General features: G+C 46.4%; 1 protein-coding gene and 1 long non-coding RNA gene across 13 annotated transcripts in view; one reads left to right on the forward strand and one right to left on the reverse strand.

Annotated features, from left to right (window-relative positions):
* The window catches only part of LOC136334494 (uncharacterized), a 35,748-nt gene extending 25,355 nt beyond the window's left edge, over positions 1-10,393 (reverse strand). For 2 of the 3 annotated variants that reach the window (XR_010731166.1, XR_010731163.1), the window contains exon 1: positions 10,069-10,393. This is a non-coding gene — a long non-coding RNA (uncharacterized lncRNA). Of the gene's footprint in view, positions 1-10,064 lie in introns of all 3 variants that reach the window. The other variant, XR_010731164.1, reaches the window with a different exon arrangement.
* A 29-nt stretch (positions 10,394-10,422) lies between these two features.
* The window catches only part of RANBP3 (RAN binding protein 3), a 63,372-nt gene continuing 55,991 nt past the window's right edge, over positions 10,423-17,803 (forward strand). For 9 of the 10 annotated variants that reach the window (XM_066274634.1, XM_066274642.1, XM_066274652.1 and 6 more), the window contains exon 1: positions 10,423-10,517. In XM_066274634.1, coding sequence (XP_066130731.1) covers positions 10,496-10,517 — 22 coding nt within the window. In that variant the 5' untranslated portion in view covers positions 10,423-10,495. Of the gene's footprint in view, positions 10,518-11,393; positions 11,550-17,803 lie in introns of all 10 variants that reach the window. The other variant, XM_066274719.1, reaches the window with a different exon arrangement.

Consider the following 17,803-nt stretch of genomic DNA (forward strand, 5'->3'; position numbering starts at 1 on the left):
CACTCCTACTAAGAGCCGTTAGGAGCTTCTACCTAATCACAGGAGCTTCACAACAGACACTTTGGTCTTCTCTTCCTCCTCTTTTTGACAACCTTCTAAGGTAGGTGTTACCCCCACTGTACACATGGGAAAATTGAAGCTGCTGGCTGAAATGCAGACATGATGGCTGGAGCACCAACAGCCATCTTAGATCTTGAGGTAGATGTTATATATAATAAGGATGTCAAAACAATGAGACAGAAGAAGCCTGGGTCCCTGGTGATCATTACAGCCCTAATGGACCCTGGTCAGAATTCAGTAACGGCCACATTTCGGAGAAGGGTGCAGGGGGACCCATAGATGTTCCTACTTCTATGAACTGGTAGCAAGAACTCTGAAGCAAGATGCTCACACACACCCTAACTGCAGGTGTTAACTCTTGTCTCTTATGCTCAAGACTATTTCCTAAATCTAGCAGTGTGTGCTCAGCAAACATTTAGTGAGTAAATTAATGAATGAGGAAGGCTTCTGGGAGAAGGTTCTAGTCCTGGTGATCAGGAGAGGGTAGGAGAAAGAAGGAGAGAACATGGAGGAATGATGAAGAATGGACCAAGTAAAGAGAAACTCTGGAGATCATTGCCAGAGTTTTTTATCAAAGCTGGACTGATTCTGGCAGGGTGGGTTACACATGAAGAAACCAGAAGCAAGGAGGTCAACTAGGTACTTGTTAAGGTCTACAATTGGGGGCTGTGGGGGTTGAACTGAAGTGTGGTGGTGGAGAAGAAGGCTAAGAGGCCTGCCAGAGCCACTGCGCAACGACAGGCCAACTGGTTTATGAAATCATGCTTGTGGCTTAAGTACAGTTTAGCTTTCTTTTTAATGGACCAGGATAGAAATAGATCAGGAGTGTCAATGTAGTAAAAATAAACATGGCTTCATAAAATCTTAATTTCAGTACATATTAATATGTGGGTCATATATGTATGGTATTGGGCTGTAATGTATTGAGTATTCATATATATCAAACGGTACAATACCAGAGAGTAGTTCTCACCCTATTTTAAAGTCATGGGTCCTTCTAGAATCCACTGTTATGGACAACTGGTATTTTGCTATCCAGCGTCTGTTCCACCTTCTTTTGGGATGAACTTTTCCCCATGGTTTTAAATACCATCTCTATGTGGGTGCTCTCACATACTGATGGACTCTATTCCAGGCATTGGGAATGGGCTTGTTCTGTGTGAGGAGAAGCAGATCATTGTGGTCAGCACAGGGTCAGTGATGGGGCAGGAGGGGTAACAGGAGGGAAAACAAGGACTGCCCAGGGATGACTCCATTGGCATCAGGATGCTTCAAATGGCATCTCACCAATAGTTGGGCATCTAGAGGCACTCCAACATCTGGTGGAAGCATGAAATGAATGGAAGTGGGACAGCAGGCAAGGCCAGGATTAATAATAAGTGTGCTGGGCCCAACTGAGGACACCATCCCCCTGGGATTCTGACCTAGGAGTTGAATGACTCTGAGACTAAAGCAACTGAAATCTGGGCATCCTTGGGAGATGCCTCTCTGATACTCCTAAGCAGTTACCCACCCGAGACATGCTGGAACTGCCCCATTTCTTCTTCTTTCTCTGATCTTATTAGCATCCTCTTAACTTTCAAGCAAATTCCCCCTTTGCTTACATTTGCCAGAGGTGTTTTTTGGGGATTTGCAACCCAATCTCCAAACCAAAACCCATCAGTTTTGCAGGCAGGTTCAGAAGAAATTCTTGGACCCCAGAAGCTCTCCCAGGATCACAAGCCACGTTGTTTTTACGTTGTTTTTGTTTGGCTTTACTTGTGTTTTTTTTGTTTTGTTTTGTTTTTTTGTATTTTTCTGAAGTTGGAAACGGGGAAGCAGTCAGACAGACTCCCGCATGTGCCCGACTGGGATCCACCCGGCATGCCTGCCAGGGGGCATGCTCTACCCATCTGGGGCTCCACTCTGTTGCAACCAGAGCCATTCTAGCGCCTGAGGCAGATGGCCATCCTCAGCGCCTGGGCCAACTTTGCTCCAATGGAGCCTCAGCTGCATGAGGGGAAGAGAGAGACAGAGAGGAAGGAGAGGGGGAAGGGAGGAGAAGCAGATGGGTGTTTCTCCTGTGTCCCCTGGCTGGGAATCGAACCCGGGACTCCTGCATGCCAGGCCGACGCTCTACCACTGAGCCAACCTGCCAGGGGCCAGGGCCACTTGTGTTTTTTTTTTAAGAGGTGGCTCATACGTACTGCTGGGCGTGTGGAGGTGTGGTACAACCGAGGCAGGCTACACCTCTCATGGAGCCAGTGCAGCCTGACCTGGTTCCCAGGAAATGCCAGACCCCTATGGATGCACACCCTTGAGTCCTGGAAGTGTAGTTACTTAGAACGAATGAATTGCTTTTTTTTTTCCTGCAGCTGTTTTAAATTCATCCCAATCTTCTGCTGTCCCCCAGTGATCACTGTGTGACCTGGCCTCTTCCTTTTGGCTCGTGGATACTGTGAGCTTGGATTTTGCCTAGACTAGGGGCTGTTTTGTTTACTAAATTGCAACATTCCTGGAAAGACCACAAGCAACAGAGTGAAAAAAGCTAACTTCCTCCCTCTGCCTCTCCTCTTCCTCAAATCTTCCCTATTTATTTATCTCCCCTCTAGATACTCAATAACTACAAAGGGAAAGTAGTAACCTGGCAACACCAAACCAATTGATCTAAATTATCATCAGTAATGACACAAATCGACACGAGCCTCCTAACACCCTGAGAATATATCATACAACCCCAAATTAAGGGCATTCTACAAAATAATTAGACAATACTCATTCCCATTGTCATGGTCAAAGAAAAAGAAGACTGAGGAATTGATCCCTACCTAAAGGCAACTATGGAAACATCTAAATGCACTGGGGGAGATTAGACTGGATCCTGGACCAGGAGAAAAACATTAGTGATGAATGGATAAAATTTGACTAAGATTCGTACATTAGTGAATAGTACTGCACCAGGGTCACCTGGTTTTCTCTTTTTTTTTTTTTTTTTTTTAATTTTTAGAGAGGAGAGAGAGAGAGAGAGAGAGAGAGAAGGGGGGAGGAGCAGGAAGCATCAACTCCCATATGTGCCTTAACGAGGCAAGTCCAGGGTTTTGAACCAGCGACTTCAGCGTTTCCAGGTCGATGCATCACCTGGTTTTCATCACTGCGCTGTTTACATAAGAATATTGGGGAAGCTGGGTAAAAGCTATGTGGAATATCTTGGTACCATATTTGCAACTTTTTGGTAGGTGAATTTATTTTAATTTGAAAGTTAACCTTTTTAAAATTATAAGTAAAATAGGGTAAGGTAAGTATTCCATACCATATTTAACTGCTGCTGAATATGGGAGGGAAGCTGATGCACCCAGCTTAGGTCAGAGGTCCCCTGACTCAGTGTCATTGTCAGCCACATTGGCACCTGCTCTCAGAGACTGAACTGAGGTCAGGAACAGTGCTGAGCAGGGGAGGCAACTAGGATGACTTGCCTCTCCCTGCACCTGAGCTCCCTGAGGGAGGAATTGTATGAGATTCATCTCTGGGTCCTTGACCTCAGTGTGGGGCTGGGCACAGGGCAGATACTTCCTCACATGCTGGTTTCCAAGCCCACAGTAGGGAAACAAGAACAGAATTACAGCTATACCAGGCCCTTTTACCTGGAGCCCCACTATAGAAGCCATTTTCCATCTTGGCTGTGGATAAGGAAAGTCACAGTTCTCAGAGCACATCTGAGGCTCAGGGGGACCTCAAACTTGTCTCCTGGTAAGCCAAGGAGAAAGCAGGCAGCACAGAGGCTAGTCAGCACTTTAAACAATTTGGATCTCTCCATTTCCCACTCCCAACCTTTGTATTAGGAAAAACTTTCAACTCCTGTGACCTACAAAGCCCTGCCTGCCCCTTCCTTGACCTCATCTCCTCCCGCTGCCCTGGCCACACTGAGCTCCTCGCTGCTCCTCCAGTTCACCAACCTGGTTCCTACCTCAGGACCTTTCTGTTCTGTCTAGAATGCTTCTACTGCAGATCTACTAAAATGTCACCCCCTCAAGGGGTCTTCCCTGACCAGCCAACCTAAAGTATCCCCTTCTGTCACTGTCACAACATGCTGTTTTATTATCTTTGTAGCACTAGTCACTACCTCAAATTATTTTACTCACCTACTGTCAAGTCTCCTCACAGAATGCAATGCTTCGGGCAGGGTCTATCTTGTTCATCCTGGACCTCAACATGTAAAGCAGTGCCTGATGCATAGTAGGTCTGGTGAATATATACTGCTTACAAAAATTAGGGGATATTTTATCACTTCATATTCATTTTGAAACATCCCCTAATTTTTGTGAGCAGTATATATTGCTGTGTAACATATTGTAATGCTGGTGGGTGAGGCCAGGCAGGTTCACATTGGATTCGAGCAGACGGTAGAGAAACTGTGGAGGCAGAAAGTGTTGGGCCATTCCTGTTTAATAGACTCACAACAGCAGACGAGCAAACCGCTTCTCAGGGCAGCAAGCGAACAAACAGCAAAAACAACCCCTTACAGGGGTGGGGGGGCAATCCGCAATCCACCCTGAGGGCAAGCACTCATAGCCTTGTGTAATGTCGGTGGTCAAGGCCAGGCAGGTCCACACTGGATTCTAACAGTAGAAAAACTGCGGAGCCAGAAAGCATTGGCCACTCCATTTAATAAAGTCTCACAACAGCAGACAAGCACACAGGCAGGGGAAACTGCTTCTCAGTCAAACAAACAGCAAGAATGACCCTTCACAGTGGCAGGCAGGCAATCTGTGTGCATCCGCCATCCCCCATCTCTCTCGAACACAAGCACCCATAGCCTTATATAGGCTATGCACACGTGGCACTGCCATGTGCTCACGCACTAATCAGGCAAAGAGCATGCAGCCAGTAAACCAGTGAGCAAGCCGAACAAAGCTGCCCCACATTCTACCCCTTTAGGGTTGTTCATTTCACAATAGGTACATTACATACATTCCAAAAATAACAAATACCCAAAGGTACCCTTTCCAATGTCTCTATGAGCACTCTGCCCAGGGAGTTAACTGGAGGCCCACCTCCAACTCCACACCCCATGGTGCCAACAAGGCCACCCATCATAGGGCCTGTACAGTCCAGGGCCACCCATGTCCATTAAAACCAAAAAGTGTCCTTGGTGCATCTCTGCAACTGGGTGAGAGAAGCTTCCCGGTGCGGGAAGGCTTCCGCAGGTGCCCCCTGCCCCCAGGTCTCTCATAGTTGCAGTCCAAGATCAGTCCATTATAGACAGCCCAGCTGTCTGTACAAATCACCAAGATAAAGGTCCATTACAGGAAACTAGGTTCACATGGGGCCTCAGGCCTACCCCCCCCCCATCCCTTCCGTCCTGGCAACCCTGAAGACACTGCCCCAAGGAGGAGCGCGTGGTGACAGTGGCCAACCTCTCTATCTCTGCTCCAGAGAGCATGAAGCCATCCACTCCTATGCCCCACAATCACAACAAACCTACCAGGGACTCAGCAAGTACTCTTTGCCGCTGGGTTTTTACCTTCTGGACAACCTCTAGCCAAGCTCTGAGTGTGTCAACAGCAGCTTCAGCCCAAGACTCCTCATTCTGAGAAGAGGAGCTGGAAATGACTGCTCCCACAGACTCAGAGTCACTCCGCCAGCACAGCTCCATCCTCGGCTCCTGCGGCTGCCAGCTCTCGGCCTGAAGCTGAACCCGCAGTTGTTCTTCCAACAACTGCTACTGCCAACATTCAACTTCCAGGATAAACTGCAACAAACCTGTAGATCACTCCAGTTACAGGCGCCATCAGTGCTCTGTAGTTCTCAAACCCAGTCGGCCTTCTCCAGTGCTCACTCCAGTTCACACAGTTATTGCCACTCAGTATGCAGTTCATCCTGGAGCTTTCGACCTCGCTCAGCTTCTCATAGAGGTCTTAGTTTCTTCTCTCAGGATTGTAAAAAAACAGCCTACAGCCCCCAAAAGGAGAGCCACTGGGATCCATACACTGGAGAACAGTGACCACTCCTCTACCCCACCCTTCATGGGTGTTGCTGGCTCCATACCGATCTGCTCCGAATCCTGCCCATTATGCCAGATATAATGCTGGTGGCCGAGGCCAGGCAGGTTCACATTGGACTTGGGCAGACAGTAGAAAAACTGCGGAGCTGAAAAGGGTTGGACCTTTCCGTTTAATCAAGTCTCACAATGACAGACAAGCAGACAGGAGGGGAAACCACCTCTCAGGCAAACAAACAGCAAAACAGCCCCTCACAGTGGCAGGCAACCTGCGATCCCCCTAAGCACAGGCACTCCTAACCTTATAGAGGCCATACACTTGCGGCTGCCATATGCTCACGCACTAATCAGACAGAGGGCATGCAGCTGGTAAACCAGCGAACAAGCCTAACACAGCTGCCCCATGCCTTATATAGACTATACACACGTGGCACTGCCACATGCTCACGCACTATCAGCCAAAGGACAAGCAAGCAAGCCTAACACACCTGTTTTCCCAACACACACATCCCCCAAATTTAGTGGCTTACAACAGCAACCACCATTTAATTTATTATTCCTAGTGTCTGTATGTGAGGAACAGCATGAGTTAGGCTCTCTCAGGGTTTGTGGTCTCCTTGACTCAACTTCCCTAAAGCATGGCAGCCTCAGAGCAGTTAGACTACTTACATGATGGCAGACAACCTTAAGAGCAAGTGTTACCACAAAGCAGGTGGAAGTTATATCCTCTGTCCTTGCTAAAACCTAGCCTTGTAAGTTACATAGTGTCATTTCTACTATATTGATAGACCAGTAACAAGCCCACCCCCATTAAAGAGAACACCTCATGAAGGGAAGACAGTCAAAGAATTTGGGGCCATATTTTAAAACCACCACAGGTGAGGAACAAATATTTTTCAATAAACTGTTTGTTAGTGGAGACCAGATAAAGTTAAGGAAAGCCTAAAGGACACAATGTTGGTAGCCACTGATACTGTGATGAAAATTGTGAAACTAGTGGAAATTCAAATTGGCCTGTGAGGTTGATAGGTTTAGCATTTCTCTATGTGCCTTAAAAAACCACAACTAGATTATATTTAGCAAGTGATGACATGTTTCTGGGAGTTTCCCAAAGTGTGGGATGAATGTAGTATATGAAATGACTTTAGGAGACATGTAGACATGGCATTAAATGACACCAAATAACATGGATTATAATCATTTTCAATTATTTTTCACACCTTTTCATCCTGTCAAGGAGAAAGTTTAGGTAAGTGATAATATGCTTTTAATCCCCCTCCGATACTTTGCTAATCTCTTTATACAACAAAGAAAAAGCAAGCTTGGAGCCTAGCACCTTGGCAGGCAACAGTAGCCACCCAGAACTTTAAAACCTTACTTTGTTTTCCTGTATATTTTACAATCATCTCCTATTCATGGCTTGCAGTTTTCTATTTTAAATGGTGATGTACAGTATCTATTTAATGTAACTTTAATAAAAAGGCAGAGAAAGAAAGTATTAATTCATTAAAGGTCAGAGGGTTCAGAGGTAAAACAAAGGCCTAAAGGGGTTATATGTAATGAATATAATGGAACCAACAAGCTAGAAATGAGAAAACCTAAGTGTACACACTGCTGCATACCACCAGATGGAATGGATGAACCCCCACCTCTACCCCACCCCAGGGCCCTTTCCAGCACTGACATTCTAGCTATTCCTGGAGAATTTCTAACTCAAGGTCTGTGCATGTGCCTGTAGCCTCGTGGCAAAATCTAGAGTAGCAGAATCCAAGTGTCAATTAAATAAAGTTGGGGAAAAAAATTAATAACACTAAATACATATACCCCATCTCCAACAATAAATAAAGTTCCATTTAAAAGTTTCTGAACACGCTCTGGTTGGTTTGCTCAGTCAGTTGGAGCGTCCCAAAACACCAAGGTTGCGTGTTTGATTCCCGGTCAGGGAACACACGGGAAGTGACCCATAAATGCACAACTAAGTGGACCAACTGAATGCTTTTCTCTTTCCCGTCCTCTCTCTCTCTCTCTAAAATCAATTTAAAAAAAAAATTTTTTTGAGTCTCAAATGAGTCTCAAGATCTAATGTGCATAGGAAGACCCTGGGTAGCTTGTTAAAAATGCCAATTCTGATTTAGGATTCTGCATTTCTAACAAGCTTCCAGGTGATATGGATGCTGCTGGTTTGGGGACCACTGAAAACAGCAAGCTCTAGAAAAAATCAAATGTGCTACTATGCATCGCTTCCTAGCTTTGCGGTTAGTGACATTCACACCACTAGCCTGATATCGGCCATGAGGTAGTCACATCAAGAAATTCACTATAAACCAGAGTTCAATTAATTGTTTATTACTTTCCAGACTTAAGAAAGTGATAGGAAAATATCAGTAAAATTTATAATAAATTATACACACATTGACATACACACATTCTCCCCCAGAGAGCAGTTGCTAAACATTTACCACACCTCACTGGTTATACATATGTGTATAGGACAACATAGATACATGTGTCCTAGATTAGAGGTTGGCAAACATCTATAAAGACCCAAATAGTAAATATTTTGTTTTGTTAGCCACTGTCTGTTAAAAGGACTTAGCTCTGCTTTCGCAGCTGGAAAGCAGCCATAGGCAATATAAGTAAGTGTGGCTGTTTTCAAATAAAGCTATATTTATGGACACTGCAATTTAAATTTCAATTTTCACATTCCCTAAAATATTACTCTTCTTTGATTTTTTTTCCCCAACAGTTAAAAATGTAAAACCACTTAGCTCGCAAGATAGATGTAGCCTATAAACTAAAGGATTTTCTCGTTTAGATCACTCCAGAGGAGTGAAACTGGGGTTCAAACCTAAATAAGACATAGGACACAAAGTCTCAAGAAGAGGGATCAACAAATGCAAAGATCCTGAGGCTGGAAGGACTCTAGTGTGCTCCAAGGATGGAAAGAGGCATGGGACTGAACTGCAAAGAACAAGGGGAGCATGGGAGCAAAGCTCAGGGGGCTGTGTAAGCCTGAATAAGAAGTTTGGAATTGATTCCAAGTTCAGCAGAAAGCTCTTTGGAAGCGTTAAGGATAGATGTGCCCTTGATCCAATTTATATATAGAGATTTTTTGTTTTCCCATTGATTTGAGAGAAAGAGAGAGAGAAGCATCAACTTGTTCCATTTAATTGTGTAATTGTGTACTCATTGCTTCTCATGGGCGCTCTGACAAGGGATCCAACCGCGACCTCAATGCGCCAGGACAACGTTTTATCCACTGAACCACCCAGCCAGGGCCTCTAATTTAAATATATATTTTTGGCAATCAAAAATGTACTTTCTTTTTTTTTTTTCAATTTGTATTCTTAAAAGATTCCTCTGTGTGCTGCTGTGTACAGAACAGAGCCTGCAGCTCTAAAAGAATGAAAAGGAGAACAGAGAAAGGAAGAGAGGAGGCTGTCCAGTCTTCCTTGAGAAAGAGGAGGATGGTCTGGCCTGGGATGGTGACAGTCAAGCTGGTGAGAACGACTGGGTCTGGGCTGGACTTTGGAGAGTGAAGCAAAGTCGACAGGGTGTTCAGATTGATTCATATAGCAGGGGAGTCGAGATTGACTCCAGGGGATTCAACATTCTCCTATCAGCCTGTGGGGTTGACCAGCCCATTTTACAGATGAAACTCCAAGCCCGGCTCTGTACCCAGGCACTATTCCATTCAGGGCATCGGGGTATGGTCATCCTGGGGCTCCCATTCTGTTGGCTCAGAGAGATCAAGTCCTTTGGCCTGAGTTTTCCCCCACTGACACTGCCCCCTTTAGCCAGTGATGTTTAACCATTGACCTCTGTTTGCTTCCAACCACTCCCCCGGCTCCCCATGTGGCCTTAAGAAAGCGTCTGCCTGATGTACTTGCCCCTTAGAACGGGAAACCGAAGCCTGAGGTGGCAGGGAGCCCCAACACCCCTCAACAAGGCTCTCCCCCTTGGTCTTCGACCTGCGCGTGTGAAAAGCTCCGTCTCCCCGCCCCCGCCCACATACCAAGGGATTTACCTACAGGAAGGCTTTCATCACGGCTCTGTGGATGGCTCCTTCTCCCACCGCTGAGATCCCGCGCTGAAAACAAGCAGAAAGCAGGGACAGGACGTCAAACCCAAAGCCCGCCGCGCCCCCTCACAGAAAGCCTCTTGCACCTTGCTAGCGATGTTCGCGAAGGGCGCTGCACATGCGCCCCGCCCTGTTCACGCCCCCTTGATCGGCGGGAAAAAGGATACCGCCAAGCTCCGAGCAAGCGTGTGCTCGGAGCTTGGCCGGGCCCTGACAGTTATCCCGAGCTCGACTCCGCGTCAGACTCAGCGCGCAGGCGCGAGCTGACCGCCTTGCTTGGCGTTGGCTTGGGAAGTACGCACGCGCGAGAGTTTCTGGCAGAAAGCAGGGGAGCGGCGGCCGGCGCGGGGCGTTGTGGGAGGGCTTGAGGAAGTAAAATGGCGGACCTGGCGAACGAAGGTAGGGGAGGCGCCGTCGGGGACCAGCTGGTGGCCAGGGAACGGGCGGGGGAAGGTGCCGCGGCCACAGGCCTGAGGGCTGAGCACCCCGGAGTGTGGAGGATCGTCCGCTCCGGCATAGTTGCGCAGTGGGTCCTGCAGCTGCCCCCCATTGCGTCCTCTGGCCGTGCTCACTGTCCCGGCCCATCACTCCCGCCAGCTCCGACCCTGCGGCCGTCCGGCTGGAGGACCCAGGAAGCCGCTGGGGCCGCGGTCCTGACGTCCTGCTGTCCCGCGGACCAGGCTGAGCGCTGAAGGGCGTGGAAGATGCGGCCTCATCACCTCGGCCTCGGTTGTAAATAGATCTCCGGGCCTGGTGGTGGGCCCAGCGCTCCACTCTCTCCCTTCTCGCCCCCTCGTTTTTGGGGACCCAACCTTTCCACCCCCTCTTCCGACCCACCCACTAGCCCTGTAGGGTTCTCATTCTCCGCGGGCCTGCCCCGTTCCGAGGATGGAGGACACCGGGACTGTTTTCACCACCACCCACCCCCACCGGCTCCGAACTCAGCCCCCAGTTCCCGCCAGTTCCCCCAGATCCTTCCTGGCCGCCCGAGAGTCGCGCTTCATCTACCCGCAATTAGGCCAGCCGCAGGACGTGTACCACTAAAAGTCCTTGCTTCTCTTTGGGTCTTTTTTGCTGCACTTCCAGAGAGACGGGCTGTGAGACCCTTCTCTGTGGAGCGCTTACATCCCATATGAGCGTTTTGACAAGGTTACATTTTCGAATCCACAGAGAAAACACTCCATAAGCCGATGTCTGCTTAAATCAACAGTGGTGTTGATAATAGCTGTAGCTTCGGGACTTCCGAGCCCTATTTTTAGCTCCCTCCTTTTCTAGGTGCACAACAGCAGGCGAGCTATCTCCCTGCCTGGCCCTGACTCCCAATATCATGCTCCCTGCTATCAGAGGGTGCCCTGAGGTTCAATACTGTACCGCATGAGTGCATGAATGATAATAAGTGATCACCTGATGGAGCATTTGGGATGGTATAAGGTAATGTTCAAAGTCTTGATCACCGTGTGTTATCTCGGGTAATACTCAAAACTCTGTGAGGAGGTATTGTAGCCATGCTCTTGGTGAGGAAACTGAGTTAGAGTGGTTATTTGTCCAAAGCAGGTCATACAACTAGTATGGAGCAGGGATGTGAATCAATGAGGTCTGTCTTCAAAAACTTGGCCATTTTATGTCACATCTCTTTTATAAGATAAAGGAGCCCTAGAGAGTTGAGCATTCCATTTATAAGATCCGTTTAAAGGCAGAAGAGGGACAAACAGGAATCAATATGACATACTTTATATATTTACATTTTTGGTCCCTTCGGTTTCTTGATCTCCCATCCAAGTACTAACCAGGCCCGACCCTGCTTGGCTTCCGAGATCAGACGAGATCAGGCACGTTCAGGGTGGTATGGCCGTAGACCAGTTTCTTGATCTCAAGACTTATATGTAGCATCATATTTGACATCTCCATTTTGGATATTTAATAGGCATATCAAACAAAGTCCCTATCTTTTTCCCCAAAACCTACCCACCCCATAGTCTTTCCCCCGTTTTAGTAAATGGCAAGTCCCTTCTTTGAATCAAGTCCAAAACCTTGAGGTTGTGTCGACTCCTCTCTTTTATATGCCACAGCAAATCCTATCAGTTCCACCTGAAAAATAGTTCCAGAAGGTAACCACTGACCACCAACACTGCTGCCCCTTGGGCTTCCCTTTTACCCTTACCTATTTAACAACTGCTCAACCCAGAAGCCATAGTGGTCCCTGATACCTCCCTGTCCTCTTCTCCCACCACTCTCTCCCTGGTTCTCAGTGTCCCTTAAATAGTCCATAAGCTCCCTCCATTATGCCTTTGGGCTTGCTGGTACTTCTGCCTGAATCTTCCCCATATATCCCCAAGGCCCACTCCTTCACCTCTTTCAGGTTTTGTTTTTTTTGTTTGTTTGTTTGTTTTTGTATTTTTTTGAAGCTGGAAACGGGGAGAGACAGACAGACTCCCGCATGCACCCCACCGGGATCCACCCGGCACGTCCACCAGGGGCGACGCTCTGCCCACCAGGGGGCGATGCTCTGCCCCTCCGGGGCGTCGCTCTGCCACGACCAGAGCCACTCTAGCGCCTGGGGCGGAGGCCAAGGAGCCATCCCCAGCGCCCGGGCCATCTTTGCTCCAATGGAGCCTTGGCTGCGGGAGGGGAAGAGAGAGACAGAGAGGAAGGAGGGGGGGGTGGAGAAGCAAATGGGCTCCTCTCCTATGTGCTCTGGCCGGGAATCGAACCCGGGTCCCCTGCACGCCAGGCCGACACTCTACCGCTGAGCCAACCAGCCAGGGCCTCTTTCAGGTTTTTATTCAAAGATTATTATTGAGATTCTCTAACCACCTCTGTTAAATTGTATCCACATCACTATCTCCTTTACTCTGCTTTAGTTTACTCCACAGCACTTGATCATCATCTGACATGCTAGGTTTACTTGTTTGTTCAACTACTCCTCAACTAGCATATAAGTTCGATGAAGACAACGCTTTCTGTCATTATCACTGATGGAGCCCTTACATCAGTAAGGTACAGAGTAGATATCCAATAAGTGTTTGTCGAATTAATTCAGTGAGGACCTTCACTGAGGTGTATCTTTTAGCATAAAGGGAAAATTACGAATTTCTGTTTTCCAGGCATACCATTTCTAGCATACCCTCTGACACATTAGCTGTCAGTTGTAAATGACATAGTGGAATGTGTAAATGTAAATTAGAGAAGTGGAATGTTTTGCCTACTAGATGTTGTACCTAGTGCTTTGCCTCTGACACTAGTTCTAGCATAGTTGTCCTCAGGAAATCAACTCAGTGACTTTTTTTTATGTCTCTCATATCCCTCCATCCTTTAATTGGTCATTATGTGTTCCATGATTCCACTTCTGGATTTGGATTGGATGTTTAATTTTTTTTTCAGTTTGTAAACTAAGACTTCCTTGCTTATGCATTTTGAAACTTTAAGGACTGCCTCCATCTACATGCTTTTCCTCTTGGTATTTAAACTGAAAATGCCCTCTTGAATTCTGTGTCTCCATACTGGGATCCTAAAGTTCATCTTCACACTCTTTCTTTTTCCTCTTGGCCATTGCCACCTCTGTGAGTCTGAGGGAGAGACTAGCCACCCAACCTGAGCATCAGGATTGCCTGGGGAGCTTTCTTAAAACCATAAATGATCCCTACACCCCATCCATTTTAATTCTGTGAGGTGTTATGTGGACCCTGGGCATCTGTAGAATTAGAAAGCAGCACAGGAGATTCTGATATGCAACCAGGGTTAAGAGCCACTGGCTTGAGTGACAGGTTAGGAGTGCTGCTTGTGTGCAAAGAAATGTTTCCAGTGGTGTGCCCAATACAACATATGTTGGCCCTCATTGCCATGGTGATCTCTTGAGGGATACTGACAGTGACTCCCACAGCCCTTTCTTGGTAGTCCTCTACTCTGTGACTTTTAAAGTCCAATTGGAATGCTTCTCTCCTGAGGGGTTGGGGAGTAAGTGAATGAGAGAGTGTGTGTGTATGTGTGTATTTTACACTTGTGTTTTGGGATAGTCTCTTTTTCCTGGCAGTTCATTATTGATATATCTCGTTCTCTAATCATCTTATCTTTGGAGTCATTCTCTATTATAGATTGACATCAGGATTTGATGGCAGCTTATTTGCTTTGGTAAAGTTAAGAATGAGAAGGGGATAAGCAGAGTGTATTTGAGCTATAGGAAATCTTGAATTCTATATCCCAGCATTAAAAGATATCCTATACATTTGAAATATTACTGGCCTGTAGACATGCATGGTGGAAACCTAAGCTATGGTATATAGCAGGGTTCTCAGCTTTGGCCCCGTTGGCATTTTGGGTTGGATGATTCTTTGTGGCAGAAGCTGGCTTACACCTTATAGGATGTTTAGCAGCATAGTGGTATTCCTTACTCTACCCACAAGATACCGGTAGAACACAACCTCCCCTGCACCCCTTCCCCAAGAGTCATGACAACAAAAAATGTCTTCAGACATTGCAAAATGTCCCAAGGTAGGGAGTAAGAAGTACCATTGGCAGTTGAGACCCACTAGTATAAAGTGATTGTGAAGCACAGGCTTTGCCCTGTAAATTGGATGTGTTTTAACCCTGCCTTGTTCGCTCTAAGTGACTTTAAGCAAATTCTTAACCCTTTTGAGCCTCAGTTTCTTCACCAGTAAAAGGGGAATGATGATCATCATATCCAATGATTGCTGGGAGCATTGGCTGAAATAATGTATATCTATTACTTAGCATCTGTCTCAGCACACAGTAATAAACAGTAAATGGTAGCTATTTTTACTAAAATGGACTTATGGACACATTTAGCTTAAGTGCTCAGCAAAGAAAGAGTTAAGAAATGAAAAAAAGGGCCCTGGCCGGTTGGCTCAGTGGTAGAGCGTCGGCCTGGCATGCAGGAGTCCCAGGTTCGATTCCCGGCCAGGGCAAATAGGAGAAGCGCCCATCTGCTTCTCCACCCCTCCCCCTCTCCTTCCTCTCTGTTTCTCTCTTCCCCTCCCGCAGCCAAGGCTCCATTGGAGCAAAAGTTGGCCTGGGCGCTGAGGATGACTCTATGGTCTCTGCCTCAGGCGCTAGAATGGCTCTGGTTGCAACGGAGCAACGCCCCAGATGGACAGAGCATCGCCCCCTGGTGGGCGTGCCGGGTGGATCCCAGTCGGGCGCATGCAGGAGTCTGTCTGACTACCTCCCCGTTTCCAACTTCAGAAAAATACAAAAAAATTTTTTTAAAAAAATGAAAAAAAAGAATAAAGAAATTAATCTGAATAGCTCTGATGAATCTACCCCACTGAATGAGATAGCCCTGAGGTCAACCCATGATGAAGACCAGAGCAAGCTGGTCCTTCCAAGTTTTCTGTCTTGCCTTTCAGGGCAGTGCATGATCATCTAGCCATGGGTTCTCAGCCTCAGCACTATAGACATTTGGGGCCAGATCATTCTTTGTTCTAGGGCTACCCTGTGCATTGTAGGATGTTGATTGGTTTCCCTGTCCTTGATCTTCTATATGCAGTAGCACCCTCCCCAGTTATGACAATCAAAAATGTCTCCAATGTACCCTGGCAGGGTGGTGACATAGTTGCCCCCGGATTAGAACCACTGATCTAGCTTGACCATCTGTCAGTAGAGATTTACAACGGTGGTTTGGCTTTTCTCATTTTTTACCTTACATGTTGACTTAAAACCTAAGCCCTGAGAGAATGAGTTGAAATTAAATTTTTATTGATGAGCCAGAACTCAGTTGGACTCCTCAGTTCACTTGATTCTCTACCCTACCCCAACTTAATTTTTAGGATAAATGATAAACATCTGTTTTTAAATTTTTCATGAAATTGTGATAAACATTTACTCTGGGAATTGTCCTGAGGTCAGAGCGTGTACATTTGACTCTGCACTGCCTCTCATATCTGTAGCAAGTGGGGCCTAATGACATTGAGGGATGCTGTGCTACTTCAAAGGCTGTAAATCTTTATACACTTAGAAGAAATTTTCATTTTTGTCCAGGATCCTCTGTGTAGACTGAAAAGACTGTAGTTCTGTGAGTTTAAACTTGTCAACCATGTCTGCAGCCTGCCTCTCAATTAACTAGAAAATGGAACCCCAGTAATGCTGTTACCCTTGCACCTTCATTGGGTATTAGGGCCAGTCTGGATCTGGTATGTGCTTTTGGTCCAGGGCAGTGGAGTGAATGGAGGTGGCAGGAATTTGGTGAGGTTAGAATGGAGTTTGGAAAAGGGACAGTGTTTACAGTTGGCAAAGGGAGCATTTAAGGTATCAGTTGAATTCTGGCCTACTGAGTTCAGACAGAGAATAGGCTGTGGGAGGTGGGGACCATTGCGGGAGCATGGGGTGCATTTGAGGGATCTCATGTACATGAGAGAGGCAGATGGCAGAGGTGGCTGGTATTGACTTGACTGAGCTTTGGTAGCTCTCCATGGTACTTTGAAGCAGTCAAGAGGCAGATGGGTTTGTATTTGCATCACTGTCTACTCAGGACCTAGTGGTAGTGTGGTCAGCAAGCAGCAAGTTACTTTGTTTTTGTTTGATCAGTATTCTTTCTTGCCACATATGTGCAATAACTTTCCTGTGGTCTCATGGAGTCCTGTTCAGAGTGACTGCAATACTACTGCTCGGTAGCAAATTATATAGCACAGGACCTCAGAGCAAAGCCCTGCGTGTCCACAGTTTGCTTGGTTGTTGGCGTGCAGTGCGATTGCATAGCACTTCCTGTGCATCCTAATCCTGATTGCACATCCCATTTGGTTATTGTTTAAGGAGATTGTGGAGGAAAATAAAAACTGATGCTTGGGCGGTGTATCATCAGAGATTGCTCCAGGATGTTGGTAGTTTTAAAAGCCCCATAGATGTTTTATGACATGAAGCCAGAATTGAAAACCACAGGCAGAAGTTACAAAGTTGCTTCAGGGGCAAGCAGACCTGTTTGATTTGGCCCATTTAGGTTTTTCTTTGTTTTTAATTAGGAGCCCACACTTAAGAATTCCGTGGTTTTGGTGTGTGTATGGGGGGGGGGGGATTATTCAAGTTACTGATTTCTCTTGAAAAAATAGGAACCAGTCTCAGTCTGCATTCTATACAGTGTGGCTTGCCAGGTTTGAGGAGCAGCTGCTGCTACCCTTGAGTTAGATTGTGTGTCCTCCTGGACACAGTAGTCCCCACCAAGTTGTTTGGGGCCTGGCCCACTTCCTCCTTTTCTGGTGCATACTGGACCTGAGTTGGCATTTGAATTTTAACTCTATTGTACACCATTTAGGCACAGAGTTCTTCCCACTCAGGGTACTCTTTAATCTCAGCGGAAAGCGTTTTCTGCAATTAATTCAGGATTCAGAGTCCTCTGATGCTAGTACTCACTGTAGCATATGTTGTCCAGAGGCCCCTGGGAGTCCCCAAGACCTTTTCGAGAGGACTGCAAGTTCAAAACTATTTTCATAATGATACAAAGACATAATTTGATCTTTTCACTCTTATTCTCTTTTGAATGGACAGTGGAGTTTTTTCCAGCAGTTATAATAGCAACAGATGGACTGCAAAAGCAAATAAGAGAATCTAGCTGTTTTCTATTAAGCCATATGTTAAAGAGATTTATCAGAATGTAAAATAATGCCCCTTTTTTTCACTAGTTTGTTTTGTTTTCAAAAAGTTAACCTTATTAAAATTGTATTTAGGTAAACCTTTAC

This window comes from Saccopteryx bilineata, chromosome 1 (genome assembly GCF_036850765.1).
Source record: "Saccopteryx bilineata isolate mSacBil1 chromosome 1, mSacBil1_pri_phased_curated, whole genome shotgun sequence".
Classification (NCBI taxonomy): domain Eukaryota; kingdom Metazoa; phylum Chordata; class Mammalia; order Chiroptera; family Emballonuridae; genus Saccopteryx; species Saccopteryx bilineata.